Genomic DNA, 19,087 nt, shown 5'->3' with positions numbered 1-19,087 from the left:
TTATCTCTCTAACTTTACTTGCTTTACTTTTTAGTATTTATCTTTGGGATTTTGGATGTTTAATTGATCATATTACTTAAGTAAATTAATCAATCACAAAAATTGAGCAAGTTGACCTAATAATCTCATCTAGGTCATTTAGGGATTTAATCACAACTAAATCAACTAACAGCTTGCGCACCGCGTAACTCACAGTGTGAATATTGCTTGCTCAAAGAACTTTGAAGTCATTTTTTTTTTTTTTTTTTTTTTTTCCTTTTAAAGGAAAATGTTTTCAATTTTTTGATAAGTAATAATTAAAATAAAATAGGCATTCAAGAGGGGAACGCATCCCTTATACAAAAGTGCAACTAGGGATTAAGATCCCAAAGAAGCCAAAAAAATAATTAAATCTCCAGAAGAAGAACAAGACTTCCTCTTCACATAACTGAAAAGAGAGTGTATTATGTGAAGTTTCAGAATCGCCGTGGACGATTCTTTCCCTTCGAATATTCTACTATTCCTCTCCTTCCAAATGCACCACCAAACACAATGTCGTACAACTCACCAAAAATCGCGAACAACGCTACTCACACGGCATCCTCTCCATATACAAATCAAATCCTTAGGATAACGAGGCATAACCCAACGCATACCAAACAGACAAAAGATAAGATTCCAACAATCCCTCGCCATAGGACAGTGCATGAGAATGTGAGCAACTGACTCACCATCTTGTTTGCACAAGCAGCACCAGTTAACAAGACAATTGCCCCTTTTCCTTAGATTATCAATCGTAAGGATCTTACCCCAAACAGCAGTCCAAACAAAGAATGCCACTCTAGTTGGAGCCATAGAACGCCGAATAGTCTTTCATGGAAAATCAACAATATCAAAATCAGAAAGATATAAGAATAAGGAACAAACTTCAAAGCGACCCTGGGAAGAGGGAATCCATGTCATATCATCACTACCTCTGCCTACTGCCTACTGCCTCCTGTCAATACAACAAATCTACAAAAACACATACCTCGTCCACCTCCCAATCCTGAAAAAAGCGTCGAAATTGCACGTCCCACGTAATCCCTCTGCTATCAAGTTGATAACAGTTGGCTACGTAGGCAAGTCTATCAATTGCAATACTATATAACCTGGGAAATAAACAAGATAAAGGCCGGTCTCCACACCAAAGATCCTCCCAAAAGCGTACACATCTGCCATCACGAACTTTGAATCTAATATGAGTAGAAAAAGCGTCCCATCCCTTCCTTATGAATTTCCACGCCCCAACTCCTCCCACAAGAGAAACCGGACGAGTAGACCAACCACTACACTCTTCCCCATATCGACATGAAACAAGCCTTCGCCAAGGGCGATGTCTTTCCCTTCCATGCCACCACAATCCTTTACCCAGAAGAGCTTGGTTAAAGGGGACCAATCTTCTGATACCAAGACCACCAAACTTCATTGGCTTTCAAACTTGTTCCCAATTGACAAAGTGATACTTAAATTCATCACCTCTCCCACCCCAAAGGAAATCCCTTTGAATTTTCTCAATCCTATCAGCAATTGAGCAAAGGAATTTGGAACATAAAAAATATGTGGGAAGGCTCGATAAAGTGCTCTTTATAAGCGTAACTTTCCCTCCCTTAGACACGTATTGCTTTTTCCATCCTGCTAATCTCTTCGCATACCTATCAATCACAGGGTCCCAACACCCCACCGTTCTAGAGGAAACCCCTAAAGGCAAGCCCAAATACGGAATTGGAAAAGAACTCACCCTACACCCAAGGAATTCCGCTAAAGAAGAAATATCCTGAACATCTCAAACCGGAACAAGCACACTTCTAGCCACATTAACTTTCAGACCAGAGACAGCCTGAAAATAGGCCAAAATGCACCTCAGATATCTAAGCTGAGACACATTAGCATCACAGAAAACCAGGGTGTCATCCGCAAAAAAGTAAATGAGAGAACTCCATCTGATGGACAGTATCTCTTCCTACCATAAAGCCCTTGATAAGATCAAGATCCTCTGCTCTTCGCATAAGTCTACTTAAGCCCTCCATAACAATAAGAAAGAGGAAAGATGACAGGGGATCTCCTTGTCTTAAACCCCGAGAACACCCAAAGAAACTAGCAAGAGACCCGTTAACAAGAACAGAGAATTTGATAGTCGAAAGGCATGTCTCAATCCATTTCCTCCATTTACTACCAAACCCCATTCTCTGAAGCAAATAAAGCAGGAAATTCCAATTCACATAATCAAACGCTTTCTCAATGTCAAGTTTACACAAGACTCCGGGAACACCACTTCTCAATCTGGAATCCACACATTCACCTGCAATAAGAACTAAATCAAGAATTTGTCTTCCTCCAACAAAAGCATTCTGGGAATCTAAAATAATCCCATCCATTACTCCCCTCAACCTAAGAGCAAGGACCTTAGCCAGAAGCTTGTAAATACATCCCACTAAGCTGATAGGACGAAAGTCTTTAATGTCAGAAGCACCTCCCTTCTTAGGCATAAGGGCAATGAAAGTTGCATTAAGCGATTTCTCAAAGGCACCAGTAGAATAAAACTCCTGAAAAGTACCCATGACATCGTTTTTCACAACTGTCCAACTTTTCAAAAGAAACCGCATGGTAAACCCATCAGGCCCCGGAGCTTTGTCCCCATTACAACTAGATAAGGCCTGTAGAACTTCTTCTTCAGTAAAAGGAATCTCAAGCCCTTCCCTATCAATCTCGAAAATGGCCTCGAAATGAAGACCATCAAGTTTAGGTCTCCAAGCAAGCGATTCGGTATAAAGCTTTTGATAAAAGGAAGCAATCCCATTACGCTCTTCCTCCCTCCACACTTCTACACCTTCCACCCGAATACGTCCTATATGATCACTTCTTCTATGAGCGTTAGCGAGTCTGTGAAAAAATTTTGTATTGCGATCTCCCTTTTTTGGCCAAAGAGCCCGGGATTTTTGTCGCCAAGATATCTCCTCCATACTAGCAATCTCAGCAAAAGCTGCCTGACAAGAAGCTCTCCTAGAATGCAAAAACTCCACATCCCCACCCGCCTCTTCTAGGCGATCAATCTCATAAAAATCAGCAAGGACTCTACTCTTCATTCAAGATTCCCAAAAACGTCTTTATTCCACTGTTTAAGATCGAATTTGAGAGCCTTCTACTTTGTAGATAACATGAAACTAGATAAGCCTATGACAACAACTCCCTCTCACCAAGACTGAACTTTTCCTTGGAAGTCCTCCGCTCTTAGCCACATATTCTCAAATCGAAACGGAGACCTTTGAGAACTCAAAAACCTCCACAATCTAAAACCAAAGGAACATGATCAGAAATAAGCCGAGCTAAAACTGCTTGAACGACATCCGGGAATTTCTCTTCGCTTTCCTTCGATCCAAGCCTGGAATTGTTGTAGAACACAATATGCTAAGGTTCCTTGGTATATTTTGTGTCGGATGGGTGGAGTTCAAGAATATCTACTACTTGTTGCCTTGATTTCCAAGTCAAATTTCTTTCTTTCACAAATATTTGGAAGAAAGGCATTTGTCTCACTTTTGTTTGACACAATTGTAAATTAAGATACCACAATTGTTGTGTGGAACTTGATGCAATATTGAAAATCCTTGAAGCTCTAGGAATAATATGTTTCAACCTCATGACACTACCCATCCATATGCATGATGAACGAAAGAAAAAGTCCAACAATTGGATTGCTAGGATGCACTTTATGCCTCATAAAAAATATTATGCTCAACATATGCTCCTTAAGGTTGCTGTAGGATTGCATAGGCTCTGAGAATATATGGTCTTATTTATAGACCTTGGAGGCTGAAAAAGTTTAGGTTTAAAAGAGTTCAAATCAGATTTGGGAACTGCCATTCCGAAGATTTCGATTGAGCGACAAAAGCTTTCATTGTTCAAACCTAGCTCACTGAGTCTCAACTGGTCAGAAGTTATGATCCAATTATATTATGCTGCGTTTGGTGTGCAGGAATGGAATGGAATACAAGTGAGAATGGAATGAGAATGAGAATGGAATGGCCATTCTCATTTTATTGTTTGGTTGTAAATATGAAATGTGTAGGAATGGAATGATAATAACCATTCAAGTGCTTGGTTGGACCAATTTAAAATTTAGAATGGAATAAATTTCAAATTGAGTTCTCCAAAATATCCCTCTTAATAACAAATAAATTAAATTAACAAAATAACATTCTTCTATAATTTTTAAAAAATAAATGGAGGCAATGGTGGTGGTTGATGGTGGTGAAGATGGCGATGGAGGTGGAAGGTGGTATTGGTGTGGGTGGTGGTATTGGAAGGATGTGGCGATGGCAATGGTGGAAGGTGGTGTCGGTGTTGGTGGAAGGCGATGGTAGTAGTGTGGTGGTGGTGGTGGTAGTGGAAGGATATAGTGGTGGAAGCCAATAGAGGTGACTGTGGTGGTGGTGGAAGGCAGTGGAGAATGCGGTGGTGGAAGGCGGTGGCGCTGGTTGAAGGCGGTGGCGGTGGTGGTGGTGGTGAAAGGTGACGGTGGCGGTGGCGGTGGTGGTGGTGGTGAAAGATGGCGGTGGTGGTGGTGATAGAAGGTGGTGGCAATGGAAGGCGGTAGTGGTGGTGGAAGGCGGTAGCAGAAGGTGGTGACCGTAGTGAAAGGTGGTGGCGGTGGCGAAAAGTGGTGGCGGTGGTGAAAGGCGGTGGCGGTGTAAGGCAGTAGTGGTGGTGAAAGGCGGTGGCGGTGGCACTGGTTGTGGTGGAAGGTGCTGGAGGTGGTGGAAGGCGGTGTTGCTGGTGGTGGAAGACGGTGTTGGTGGTGGTGGTGGAAAGCGGTGGCGGTGGTGAAAGGTGGCAATGGTGGTGGTCATGGAATGTGATGGTGGTTTAAGGCGGTAGCGGTGACGATGGCGGTGGTGGAAGGTAGCGGTGGTGAAAGGCGGTGGCGGCGGTTACGGCAAAGGAAGGCGGTGTCGGTGGTGGTAGTGGAAAGCGGTGGGCGGTGGTAGAGGTGGAAGTCGGTGGTGGTGGTGGTGAAAGACGGAGGTAGTAGTGGTGGTTTTTGGAGTTGGAACATGAGGGTTTTTTGGGAAGTTGATTTTTTTAAAAAAATTTACTTGGAATGGAATGGTTATTCCATAAGTTTTGTTGTGGAATGGATTTTCATTCCAATGAAATGGCCATTCCCACTTTAAATTGCATATCAAACAAAAGAATGGTTGGAATGGGTATTCCATTCCATTCCAATCCTGCACAACAAACGTAGCATTAAAGTTTAACTTTTCAAAATAATTTTATACATTCCAAAACACGTTTTTATGGATCAAAATATGCAATTTAAAAACCCTAACAGGCTTAATCATATAAATGAATGCATATGAATACAAAATTGGTGAGAGCACAATACTGAGTTAAATTTACCTTTTTGCCCTTGCTAAACCGATGAATTTTCCAAATATCCCTTGGACAACGGTAACTCAACTAAATTAACTTAACTAACATTGAAGACAAAAATAAAAAATCAAGATCAAAATTAACAGACTCCGTTTTGTATGAAATTTGTCAACTAGAGTCCTGTTGACCTCACAGGTACAAACCAAAATTAGTGTGGGTCAACATAATAAGGAAAGATGAGGAGTGTGTGGTTTAAATGAAGTTTTGGTCATAGACAAAGCAGAATGACGAAACATAGTTCACGTACTGGACCCCTCCTAACAGTTGGTACAACTGTTTGTTGAGTTGAATTAAATTGCTAATATTTAGCCATGTCCAGTTTTGGGGAATCCAATGCAGATTGATACCACACCCAACATAAGCACCAGAGTTTGAGATAGACCTTTACAATTAATAACCCAGAGGATAATAAAGTTTAATTGTGCCACCCGTAGATAACTTCATTAAGAAAAACAACAAGCCATGCCTTTCTATTACCCGGAGTTCGGGAATTGCTCATTCAAATTTTGTGAAAGCTCGTCCACATGGAGAATCTCAGATCCACACTGGGATTAAAATCAAGTATACATCATAGCAGAACAAAATTCATTACCAATTTCAGATCACCACCGAGGTTGAAGAACTGGCTTGAACTATTACAGATAAAAGAGAATCAAGGGTGTAGAAGAAGGAGCTAGTACCTTGTACCCAAAAAGTGAATCTTCATATGTTTCATATGGGCCAATTGTAACATCCAACTTAGAGTCCTTTAAAAAATCAAAATCAAAATTAAAACAGAAGTCATCACAATTTTTTTGGTCTTATGAATGCACAAAGTCAGCTCACTAAAGGAAAAGATAAGAAGTTCTTACTAAAAGCTCGACTAAAATGTAAATAACAGTCGATACTCGTGGTAGTTATATCCACAAAGATAACAAGGCAATGATAGTTGCTTAGAGAATTCAAAGAATAACTAGGAAAAAATAAAATTCAAGGAACCTTCCAGGGTTGAGCGATTTTTAAAGTAACTGTATAATTAGATGTCATAATTAGGCTTTATGCCTAATGCTAATGAAGAAGAAAAATGAACCAAAGAAAACTAACATCATCAGCGAAACATGTGAAGAAGAAAAAAATAACAACACTAATGTGGTTGGATGTCAAAATATTACTAAGAAGAAACATTCTTATGATGAAAGAGCCTTACTAGCTTCTTATTAAACATTTATTACTGGTGTACTGACGATGGTGCAAAGATTTAATAAAAAATGAAAGCAAAGGTTTGGAAAGATGGTTATACAAAGGATTCTACACTTAAATAACTTTGATGTGAAAGATGATGCAGGGTGTTTGACATTTGTGGCCCTTATTCCATAATCAGATTTTACAAGAATTTGTCTGACTCCTTCCCATTTCAGCTAAAAATGTTTTCAACAGATTGGTTTTTCAATCCAGGATGCTTCTGTTAGCAAGAAACAATACTTAGATTTGGGTCCTCCCTTGCCCCGTGAAAGGTTGTTAATAACTGAGTCAAAATAGTCTTCCTGCATGCATCCAGGACAAGTCACAAGCATATTACTTCTGAAAAGAACGAAGTCTTCTCTTGCTATCAAAACAAAAGAAAAAAAGAAAATAAAGACTTGAAATAAGAAGTTCTCTTTTCTAATATATTCTACACAATTCTTATGATCTACTTGATATCTTTCTCGTCATATTTTGTGGTCATTATCCACGAACTTGTGGAAGACAACGAAGATTTTATTTCAAATGGGGAAAGAATATCAAATATCAGTTGAAGCGGAGGTCTGCTGCAGCAAAAGTGATGGGACCTTGGTAATATGTATCTCACTTTTTGCTTCTCATGACTGCTTGATATCTTTCTCGTCATATTTTGTGGTTATTATCCACGAACTTGCGGAAGACAATGAAGATTTCATTTCAAATGGGGAAAGAATATCAAATATCATGTGAAACGGAGGTCTGTTGCAGCAAAAGTGATGGGAACTTGGTAATACGTTTCTCATTTTTTGCTTGTCATGACCTACTTTACAAGTTGCGTTTGGAGATTATTGTTGGAACACAATAGATTTAGGTGCAACATCATTTGTGAAAGTACGGATAAGACAATGGAGAGAAAATTGTTGTTCCTGCTGTTGATACATAGAATGTGTGGCATGTACATAAATCTTAATCTGTAAGGGTGGTTGGTTCATTTGAATGAATTGAAGATATATAGTTGGAAATTGGAATGTAATATAGTCTGAGATTAGGGTTGGAAGAGAGAAAGTAGAGAGAGATTGAATGAAAGAAAGAACGTACAAAAACATTGAGAGTGAGATACACACCTCTCAACATCCACAAAATTATATTATTATAATAGGTGAAATTTACAAAATATTCCTTTCTAGAGTATTATAATAAGTACTGAATATTTTAAGGATTCTAACACTCCCCCGTAAGTATTTAATATTTTAAGTATTCTAACACTCCCCTGTAAGTGGTGCATAAATATCCTTTTTGTACCCACCTTATAAACAAAGGAACAAAAGTTTCTTTTATCCAAGCCCTGAGTGAAGAAATCGGCTAGTTTCCAAGGGCGGTAGCTTAGTGGTATATCCTTAACCTCCCTTTAGCAAATGATATTTATATATTCTATTAGTTAGAGCAAAAATGAAAGATAAACAGAGAAAGTTCATGCTAAACATTTTATTTTTTTCAGGGAGTTTATGCACAGGCTTATATAGCTTGTTTATATACAAACCTCTAGTAATGGAAAACCCCATATCAGGGAAACAGTTCTAGCCTCTAGGAGTTCCTATTAGTCTTTCAAGCATTTTATGCTGTTTTAAAATATTTTTTTTATTTTTCCTTAGTTGGTACTCACACACACATGCTCCACCGAGGCTTTAACCCCTAACCTCCCTTTGGGAAGTAAGGGGGAAGTAAGGGCCTGATACTGCTAGGCCATTGGCCCGTTGGTGTTTTAAAATATGTTAAACGTGAACAGAATTTTTTGTAAAGGTTTGCTGACAGGTTTGATAATCAATTGTCCAGGATTTGAATGTTGAATGCGGATAGAATTCATTTAGACAGGTTTATGAACAGGTTTGGGTATCAATGGTTAATAGATAGAATTCTTTTGAATGTGGATACAAATTATATACTGAAATATCCTTTCAATAATTACTGTATGATATCATGTGCCTTGAATTTGGTTACTTGTTCAATAATAGGTAATGAGAAGGGTAATTAATATTGGTAAGCAGTCAAGAAAGCTTACCATTGTCCCTGGGAGATGTAATTAGTGTGTTACCAGAGTAAATATATTGTCACCTCAGATTGAAGGTTTTGAATTAATCGTGCAATTACATTGTTGTTTGCTACATGGAGGGTACTAAAATTATGATGAAAGAGCAGAGGTATTAGTTAATTGTTCTTGTTCCTTTTCCTAGAGGACCAACCTTATGGTATACACTAAAATTTATCACAAGAGAAACTGGGAAGGTCAATGGATAAAGCAGTCATGAGCAAGATATGTATCAGGGGGAATGCTCCCTGTGTTTTTGCATAGCTTTATGCCTTTTTTCTTAATAATAAAAATCCGCTTACCTATAAGAGAAAATTGTTCTTATGAACCTGAAAAAAAAAAGTGTTCGTGTTGAAGGATTTATATATTAAAGTTACACCCTCTAACAGCTTAAGCTTTTAGAGTAGATGGTAGTTAACATGATATCAGAGCCAAAAGGTCTCAACTTCAAACCTCGCCGTCACCCTAATTAAAAATTGAAAAACACGTGTTGGACCAAAAAGGAGGCCACATGTGAGGGGGCGTGTTGAAGGATTTATATATTAAAGTAACACCATCTCTAACAACTTAAGCTTTTAGAGTAGATGGTAGTTAACAGTTTGGCGTCTGTGCAGATAATATGGCCTTGTGGCATGTCTGGGTAGGAAAAGAAGTATTTTGGCTTATAAAAATTAATAAGACATGATATTGGATTTTAAAAAGAATTACTTTATCCAATTTTAATCTTGTTGAACATGAACAATTATAAGTGTACAATAATTTCCAATTAAGGGGGAAAAAAAAATCAGAAGACAATTATTAAACCTTGCATTTGTTTTCTTGCATTCAAATTGTTGGAAAGAGTAGGCATTACTAAATGTGATTTTACTTGCTGTTTCAGCCTTGGAAATCAGAATAACTGACTTTGCTCAGTTTTAAAGAAAATACATTTAGAGTGACTTGTTTTGGCAAACCATGCGGTGAGTACCTCTCACCAGCATGTCAAGTGGGGAGGGTTAGATGTACCAATACTAAGATGACATGTAATATATCCATCTTTAGGTATATCCACAGCATCAAGTCTTTAATTATCTGAAATTATAATTACTCTTCAAAATTTTACAAAATTAAAGACCAACACTTGTACTATCAAACAATATAATATAACCCAGGTAAAGTAAAAAAGTCCAAATTATTAAACTTTTAAAGTCCAAATTATTAAACTTTTACTGCCAATAGTGAACCTATAATTTATGTATAAGCCATTATTTGTATTAAATCAACTATAAGAATAGGTCCATTTTGTTTGAAGGGTAGTTAATGGGTAGCTGTTTTACTAAATAAGAACAACCAAGAAAGGCCCAGGGGAGAAGGAAAAAAAAAAAAAAAAAAAAAGGAACCAACAAAGCACAATTTATTTATTTTTGAAGCGAACCCAACGGGTTGGCTCAAGTAGGTAAGTACCTTGGCCCTGGTGCCTCAGGAAGCAACAGGTCTAAGGTTCAACTCTTTTTGGGTTCGAGCCCGTTTGGCAGTGCTGTTGTAATGGTAAAAGCGCTTTTATTAGTAAAGTTGTCATAAAAGTGCAGCCAGTAAAAAGCATTTTAGGCGTTTCATGATGCATCATATAAAGTAAATGTTATATTTAAAGTACTTTTAAATTTGTTTGGTAACAATATTGCTTAAAGCACTTTTATTACTAACTTTACTATATTATCCATATAGTAATAAACATGTGCATCTCAAATATAAATAATTTAAACATATTTAATGAACATTAATTTCTATTTGATATAAGATTTTTTTTAGTAATAAAATATGCATATTTACACATGATATTTAATAATAAAATTTAACGAAATAATGATATTTAATGGTAATACGCATGTATACCTATCTGCAAACCAAAACCATGACCATGCATCAATACGACTAATGGTTTTAGAGTTCCAACTAAACACATTATTTATCTAATCGTTTTTTACCTAAATAAACTTGTAATTATAAGTATTAAAGAGGGATTAGATTGTCTAAAAAAAAAATTAGATACTAACCTCTAAGCAAAATGCAATTTCAGAAGCTCCAATTTCCAGCTTCATCTAAACGCGCTTTTTTTTTATTAAACCTCTCCTCCCTAGACGTGCTTTTTTTCTACACCAAATACCACTAAACGCTATTTTTTAAATTCAACGTGCCTTTGAAGGTGACAAACGCAATCCCAAATGGATTCTTCATACAATTCCTTGGAGAGGGAGTGTGTGAGTACCAACTAGGCAAATATATATATATATATATATATATATATATATATATATATATTTGAAGCTGTACCAAGTATACTATTTTATCATATACATATTTTGAGTTTCACAGACTTTTAAAGTCAAATGAAGGCCCATTCACAATAGTCACGCAGGAATAAAGCAGAATCATAGCTTTGGAGTGGAAATACTATGGTACAGAAGACAATTAAAACCAACTTAAAAGAAGAAAGAATAAAAAGAGGGAGGTAAAGAAGGAGATTCCTGCGACTACCACTTCTTGATGTCTTTGTTTAACTTATTTGGAAGCTTCTGATCATAAAAAGATGATAACAATAACCTTTCTGATAATATGGTCACAGTGAAGCTATGTCAAGAAGAACATATAAACACTATGCTACAGGAAAATAAAGCATTGCACTTGCGTTGTATGCAGCGAACAAAATTTGGAGGATTAAATATAAACAACATACTAACCAATTCCATCCAGGCAATATCTGAGTCATAGTAGTCATTTGAAAGAAAAGCATCAGCCTTGCTATGTAATAACCTCTTCAAACTACACAATGCAAGAATTATTCCATCAGAAGCTCAATACTTCCAGTTATCCATGATTTCTAACGATAGGCTAAGAAAAATAGTAAACCAACGAGCATTAGACCTAGGTGAGCTGGTCAAGTCTCCCGCTTTATGCAGTAATTCAGCAGCTTTGGCAAGGAAAGGTTTATACTCCTGAGAGTAAGGAACGGTATAGAGATCATGAGCAGATCCCACCAAATGACTCGTGCTACCTACTGTAGTTTTGGAAAGTGATGCGTCCAAATTCAATTCACTGCGCCTTTTGATAACAGTGAAAAAGCCTGTTGCATCATTTTTCTCATCCTCCTTAAGAGTATCCTTCCATAAATTAAATTCCTATAACAAGAAAGAGCTCAGTCAGTTTTCAGGCTGGAAATTAAAGAAAATGAATTTTAAATGACAGCCAATGTAGCAAATTTTGAGGCAGGGTCACAACAGTAGATTAAGGGGATGTAGAACAATATATTTTTTAAGCATTTGATGGAACATCCCATCCTATACCTTTTTGTCCATATCTGGAGGATAGAAATTTGCACCAGGTGGTTTCAGCATGGGAAAAGCAGCCCTATATTCAAGCCCCTTCCACCCTTTTGACGGCTTTGTAGCTTCGGGAAGCAACTTAATGGCCGAGTCTGCAGTTGTCAAAAATGCCTCATCTTCATCAAGGCAAGACCTGTTAAGAAATAAATGAATTTTAATACACTATACATTCTTTTACATAATAACAGACCATATAGACAAAAGAAAAAAACTTCACTAGATAGCAATTCAGAATCTTAAGAATAGAAAGACTTGGAGCTTAGCCTACAAAACTTATCAGATACGATCAGTAGCATTTAGTTTAAATCCTTATGTAATATTAACTACAAAAAGATCTCCAGATAACCCGACGAAAAGAAAAAAAAAAAAAAAAAAAACTGCATATTCAGCAGTCTATAATATATGCCTCCCAAAGTTGCAATACAGGAGAGGTGATGCATGTAATGTTTGTGAGCATTTTAATAAGAGACTACAAAATCAGAATGTAGTCTGAAGTCCTAATGCCTAATGCCATAGCAGAAATTTCGTAGATCTCAAGAGACCAGGAAAGTTTATGTTACAAAATACATACATTCAGCATAATGACTGAGTACTAGATCAAGACACCAAGTAGAGTGGACCAATTTAAATCTTCTGAAATGGTTAAGATTGTTGAAACAAATACACTGCATCCAAGAAGAGTGAAAACGTCAGCTGAAAGGAACTAAACTGACAAATATAATGGTCAATTTTCACCATCATAGTTTCAGGAGTATAGGACAGACAAAAACCTTCAAATTCTTCAATTTTACCAATATGTTAGTGTTAGCTGAGATATTTTAGCCCAAAATCATGGAATTCGACTTACCATATTAGACAAGATATGTTAGCCTAGAATCATGGGATTTTACTTTTTTACACATATTTTTAGGCATAGAATCTTCAGTGATTTTATTTGGTACCTTTCTTGTAATATTTAACACGTGTTCTTTTAGTATATAAATACGAGAGTTGTGAATGAGTGACTAATACTCATTCAAACCTTTACATATTTCAATTGTATTTCTTATTGTATCAGAGCCAACACCTTTTTACAACCTCGAGCAACCTTGAAACTGTAACGACCTAACCCTATCCAGACACAATATTGTCCGCTTTTGGCTCCCCCGGACTAGAGACTTCCCAGGGGGACACCCATCCTGGTACTATTCCAAGTTAAGCACGCTTAACTCCGGAGTTCTGGTAGGTTCACGGCCATTACGGCTTTAAAGCGCGTTGTGTTATAAATAGGTGTTGAATCTACATATAGCACTTGCCTTATCCACACACAGGCGATGTGAGAATTGTGAGCACACGTAGCTCACACCAGAGCCTTGCCTCTCACAGGCCTGCTCCCGCCCACCGAGCCTTACAATTCCACCCCCCTTGGGAGCCCGACGTCCCCGTCGGCACACATCCGGCTGGGTCAAGCTCTGATGCCATTTGTAACGACTCTCACCCTATCCAGACACAATATTGTTTGCTTTTGGCTCCCTTGGACCAGAGACTTCCCAGGGAGTCACCCATCCCTATACTAATCAGGGTTAAGCATGCTTAACTCTGAAGTTCTAGTAGGTTCACAGCCATCACGACTTTAAAACGCGTTGTGTCATAGATAGGTGATGAATCTAAATATAGCACTTGCCTTGTCCACACCCAGGCAATGTGGGAATTGTGAGCACATGTAGCTCGTACCAGAGCCTTGCCTCTCACAGGCCTGCTCCCGCCCACCAAGCCTCACAGCAGGTTATGCGAGGGATACCTTATAATTGGTCATCTACACCTAGATGGACTAGGGTAAATTTTTTTTTGATAAGTAACGTTCATTAAAAGCACTCAAGAGGGGAGCACACCCAAAAGAACACACATGACGCCAAAGCTGACAACTAAAGCTTCAAGCTATCAACAAAGTCCAAAAGATGCCCCAAAGATTTACAATTATGCCCATTCACCCCAAAAAATTAAGTATACAGTATACTATATTTGAGAGTCCAAATAGGAGTCCTTCAAAGGATCTCCTATTTCTCTCACACCACAAACCCCACCATAAGCAAAGGGGAATGGCCCTCCAAGCATCCATGGCTCCACTCTCCACTAGACATCCTCTCCAGGCCTCAACCAAATCCACAGTGGATCTTGGGAATGCTAGAGTAGGATTTATTTTTATTGGCGGGTAGTTTTGACCTTTCCTTAGTTTATTAGTTTAGGGCTTATTATATTATTATGTATTGTATTGTACTCTTATGTAACATTCAAGAATACGACTACTGGATTTTCTTCTCTCATCTTCTCTGCGCAATATTTTCATGGTATCAGAGCAGTACTTTCAATCGAATCTGCAATAGACTTGAAGTTCTGTGTTCGACTATGATTTGCATCTCAGCTGCATAGTTTGCATCATCGCAGTTTACAGTTTGCTGCCCCATCAGATTTCTCTCTCTTTGCAACTTGAATAGCTTCTCTACTGGTTCAGTTCGCATCATCAATTGCAACTCTTCAAACGCACCATCGATTGCAATTCTTCAAACACACCATTGTTTGTGCAATACAAACACAGAGCAAACAGACTTGGACTGAGATTGTGCAATACAAACAGAGAGTAAACAGATGCGCGTGATGAGATCGTTGCTGTGAACAGAGACCCAGAGATTCATATCAGAGAAACTAGGGTTTGCAATTGATGCTATGGTGCTGTCAGATGCGACTGCTGCAATAGATAAAATTATAAGTGATAATATATACAATTGCTGTTGCACAAATGAGAGAGAATTGATGCCATAACATCATAAGTGACACCAACTGCAAAGTGAGAGCGAAACAAATAGAGGATGCTGCAATGCTATGAAATTGCGAGAGTGCTCTCTATATTATTCAAACCAGAGGAGATAGAAGAACTACTATGTGTTAATTGTCAGCGATTGGGATTTGCTATGGATGATGCATACCGAAGGTGTCCCTTTGGCTGATCCTATTTTATATCGAACAATAGTTGGTGGTTTTGTATATCTCACTGTCACTTGACCTGATCTTACCTATGCTATTCACGTTGTCAGCCAGTTTGTATCGTCTCCTACCACTGTTCACTGGGCTGCAGTTCTTCGTATCTTGCGTTATATTCAAGGTACTTTGCACCAAAGTTTGTGGTTTTCTTCTACATCAGCTTTGGAGCTTTGTGCTTTTTCTGATATTGATTGGACTGGAGATCCCACAGATCGTAAGTCTACCACTGGTTTCTGCGTTTTTCTTGGTGATTCTCTAATTTCCTGGAAAAGCAAGAAGCAAAGAGTTGTTGCTCGTTCTTCTGCTGAAGCTGAGTATTGTGCCATGGCTGCAACTACAGTGGAGATAGTTTGGCTACGGTTGTTGCTTGATGATCTGGGTATTTCTTTGGTTGCTCCAACTTCTATGTATTGTGATAACAAGAGTGCTATTCAGATTGCACACAATTCTGTTTTTCATGAACGCACCAAGCACATTGAGATTGATTGTCATTTCAAGCGCCAACACCTTCAGCTTGGCACCATTTCTCTACCATTTGTTTCTTCTTCTCTGCAGTTGCCTGACTCCTTCACAAAGTCCCACACTATTTACATCTTCGTTTTCTTCTTAGCAAACACTCGATGCTCCTCACTGTCACATCGTGAGTTTGAGAGGAGGAGGGGGTGGGGGTGGGGGTGGGGGTGGGCGGGGGGTGTTATGAGTAGGATTTTATTTTTATTGTTGCGGGTTAGTATTGTCCTTCCTTTAGTTTATTATGGGTTCCTTGGGTTCTTCTTCAATGAGAGCTCTAACTAGTCAAAATTGTCGTTTCTTGAGGTCGCAAGGCTTCCTCGTTTGGACTTACAGGGAGATGTGGTATGTGTTATCACAAATATAGGGCATGTTCTTAGGGTGGACAACCACAGCACCAACATTCACGAACACATGCTCAAGTCTTGCCTTGTTGGGAGGTTTGACAGAGAAGTGGGATCTTTGGATGATATAGAACGGTGGGCCTCGAAGACACGGAACATCTCCTGTGGGGTTAGGGTTACCACTCTGGCTGACGGACTCCTTTTGTTCAGATTTCCATCGGTTATGGAAGCTCAGAAGGTTTTGAACAAGGCAAGAAATCTTGGGGTGTTGCGCAGTTATTTATCAACTTGTGGTGTTTTCGGGTTGGGTGTTTTGGGTTGAGGAAGAAGACTAAGCACCAGCGAGTCATCTTGTATGGTCTTCCTCAGCATCTTTGGTGTCAAAATCTTTTTGTAGCCATTGGAGACCTTTGTGGAGGGTTTTGGGATGTGGAGGCTTATGAAATGAGCGAAACTAAGAGGATTGTTATTACTATGCTTGAAGGCGGTGAGATCCCAGAGTTTATTATAGTGGAGGACAGATGATAGTTAATATTGTATAAGAGCCAAAGGTTTCGAGTTCAAACCTCACCGTCACCCCAATTAAAAATTGAAAAACACATGTTGGACCAAAAGAAGGCCAAATGTGAAGGGGCATGTTGAAGGATTTAAATATTAAAGTTACACCCTCACTAACAGCTTAAGCTTTTAGAGTAGATGGTTGTTGACAAAACCCAAAAGCAAAAACCAAAAATCACAGGTCACCTAGCCGGTTAGAACATGTTTACAGGCCTCTTCAGATGGGCGGTCTTGGTATTAGGAGGATGATTCTCTTTAATAGGGCGCTCCATGGGAAGTGGTTATGGAGATTTGGTAGTGAGAGACATCGTTTATGGAGGAGGGTTATAGCGTGTCATTTTGGGGAGGAGAGAGGAGGATGGTCTTCCAAGCCGGTTAGATCTGTGGTGGCGTAGGAGTGTGGAAGTTTATTCGAAATGGATGGGACGAGTTTTCTAAGCATAATAGATTCAAAGTTCGGGAAGGTAGGGATGTCTGGTTCTGGGAGGAGGATTGGTCTGGTGATTGCCCGTTGTCTCGCTTGTTTCCAAGACTTTTCAGGATTGCTGCGGATAAACATGTTATGGTAGCGGACTGTTATCGGCTTAACAGCGGAAGGCTTACGCGGGATGTGCATTTTCGGCGTGCTTTTCAAGATTGGGAACCTGTTGGATCTTTTGTATGTACAGGATTTGGATGGTAGAGGGTATGATTCCTTGGTTTGGATGCCTTCTCTTTAGGGGAGGTTTGATGTTCGTTCTTTGTTCCTTTGCCTTACTAGCTCTCATGGTTCAAATTTCCCGTGGAAGACAAGGCCCCTCTCAAGGTGGCCTTTTTTGTTTGGACTGCGGCTTGAGGCAAGAGAATTTGAGAAAGAGAAGACATATCACAGTTAACTGGTGTTGTATGTGTAAAAATGATGGAGAGTGTGTGGATCACCTTCTTTTGCATTGTCATATGGCTTATGATTGCTGAAGTCTTATTTTTGGTCTTTTTGGCATCCATTTGGTTAACTTATGCCTCAATCTTCTTTTATTTTTTTTGATGATTAAGCAAATTCAATAAATAGCGTTCAAAAGGGGAATGCGTCCCATGAGGATCCTATGGACCCAAGGAAGAAATAAAATCAATTGTCTCCTCCGGGGAGGAACAATGCCTTCCGGAGCCCCAAAAGCATAAAGATGTAATAAAAGTTGACTTAAGAACAACAATCAAGGATTCCTCTCCTTCAAAAGATTTATTATTCCGCTCCCTCCATAGACACCACCATGAGCACAACGGCGCCATCCATTGGGTTAACTTATGCCTCAGTCTTCAAGGGAGTTGAGACATTTGGAGAGTGGGGGCCATGCTCGTGTCTGTTGGAGTGTGAACCCCCTTGGTGTTTGGTGGAGCATTTGGAAAGAGCAAAATAAAAGATCTTTTGATTGGGAGGAAACCTCCATTGGGGCGCTGAAATTTTCTATTTTTAGTTCTCTTTTTAGTTGGGTGATGGGGATAAATTGTATATCTTTTGATGAGATTGTGGACTTTTTGGGTTCTTTGGGTCCATAAGGTTTTATTTTGGCTTGGCTTGGTTTTTTGGGTTCCCTTTTGAACTCTTTCTAATACATTTTATTTATCAAAAAAAAAAAAATGTCATGAATTCTATTTTATTCCTACTAATTTTTAGGCCTTTCACTTTGAAGGCATTTCTCCATATTTCTAATTTTATTACTAAGGTTTCCTTAGAAGTATCTCATAGAACTATGTCATCAGTAAACAACATGCACCATAGATTGTCTTTTTTGGATATCTTTCGTTCTTTGATCTAAACCTGTTGTAAATAAATATGCACTGAACACTAAGCCTATACTCACCATCGGTATGAAATGTACTAGTTTGTATGAAGTTCAATGTCTAGCTATAATTCACCTACTTTTGACATGCACTGCCTTCTTTTTATGAAGACTATACTCCACTTTGAATATCAATCAGCACCATGTATTACCAACAAGAGTCATTGATGAAAGGACTTTGTCTATGAGAAAGCATGAGTAAGCAGTTGGCCTACTGTTGAAAAATCATAAAATCAGTTCATGGGGAATTCACAAAACTGCCGCTTTTATTTTTGTGGGGTGTAAAAGGTCTTAAAGACTATATAAGGTTAGTTTCATCACTATGATAAACACAATTATCAACTTTGACTTATCATAGCCTTTCCAGCCATTACTGGTTCATTGTGTACACCAAATTTGCCATTTTACTCTATCTAGAACCATGCTTTCAATTCACATGACACCATGTATTTTCTCACTACCTCTGCACATGCCCATCTTGCCCTTCCTTTATCCTTGCAAAAACTGGCAAAATAAAGCACAACCACTCTTTCTCACAGGTCCAATCACTGCTTTTCTCTTTTCTTATGCTCCATTGGTGACAGCTCTAATATTCACATAATCTGCAACAATTAGAACACAGTAAAAGATGCACCTGGGAACGATATTTGTAGCCTAGACATGTTTTTCCCCACTCTATAACTCATAAATTTTTCTTCCTTTTATATTTCTTCCATTTTCCCCTTCTTTTTCAAACACCAATCTACA

The 19,087-nt window shown here is 38.5% G+C and overlaps 1 protein-coding gene across 4 annotated transcripts in view; it reads right to left on the bottom strand.

The window, feature by feature from the left end:
* Positions 1-19,087, bottom strand: part of LOC132283162 (nudix hydrolase 3) — a 117,468-nt gene that overhangs the window by 23,595 nt on the left and 74,786 nt on the right. For 3 of the 4 annotated variants that reach the window (XR_009471960.1, XM_059785077.1, XM_059785079.1), the window contains 4 exons: positions 12,055-12,226; positions 11,636-11,889; positions 11,452-11,533; positions 6,129-6,194 (listed from right to left, as the gene is read on the bottom strand). Coding sequence is in view for 3 of the 4 variants with exons in the window: in XM_059785077.1 (XP_059641060.1) it covers positions 6,129-6,194; positions 11,452-11,533; positions 11,636-11,889; positions 12,055-12,226 (574 nt within the window). In the remaining variant the exon portion in view is untranslated. The remainder of the gene's footprint in view (positions 1-6,128; positions 6,195-11,451; positions 11,534-11,635; positions 11,890-12,054; positions 12,227-19,087) is intronic. The other variant, XM_059785078.1, reaches the window with a different exon arrangement.

The sequence above is a fragment of the Cornus florida genome, unplaced genomic scaffold, assembly GCF_030987335.1.
Source record: "Cornus florida cultivar Cherokee Brave unplaced genomic scaffold, ASM3098733v1 CherokeeBrave_3.0.0_Hap2_Chr11, whole genome shotgun sequence".
NCBI lineage: Eukaryota > Viridiplantae > Streptophyta > Magnoliopsida > Cornales > Cornaceae > Cornus > Cornus florida.
This window is presented reverse-complemented; position numbering and strand designations above follow the sequence as displayed.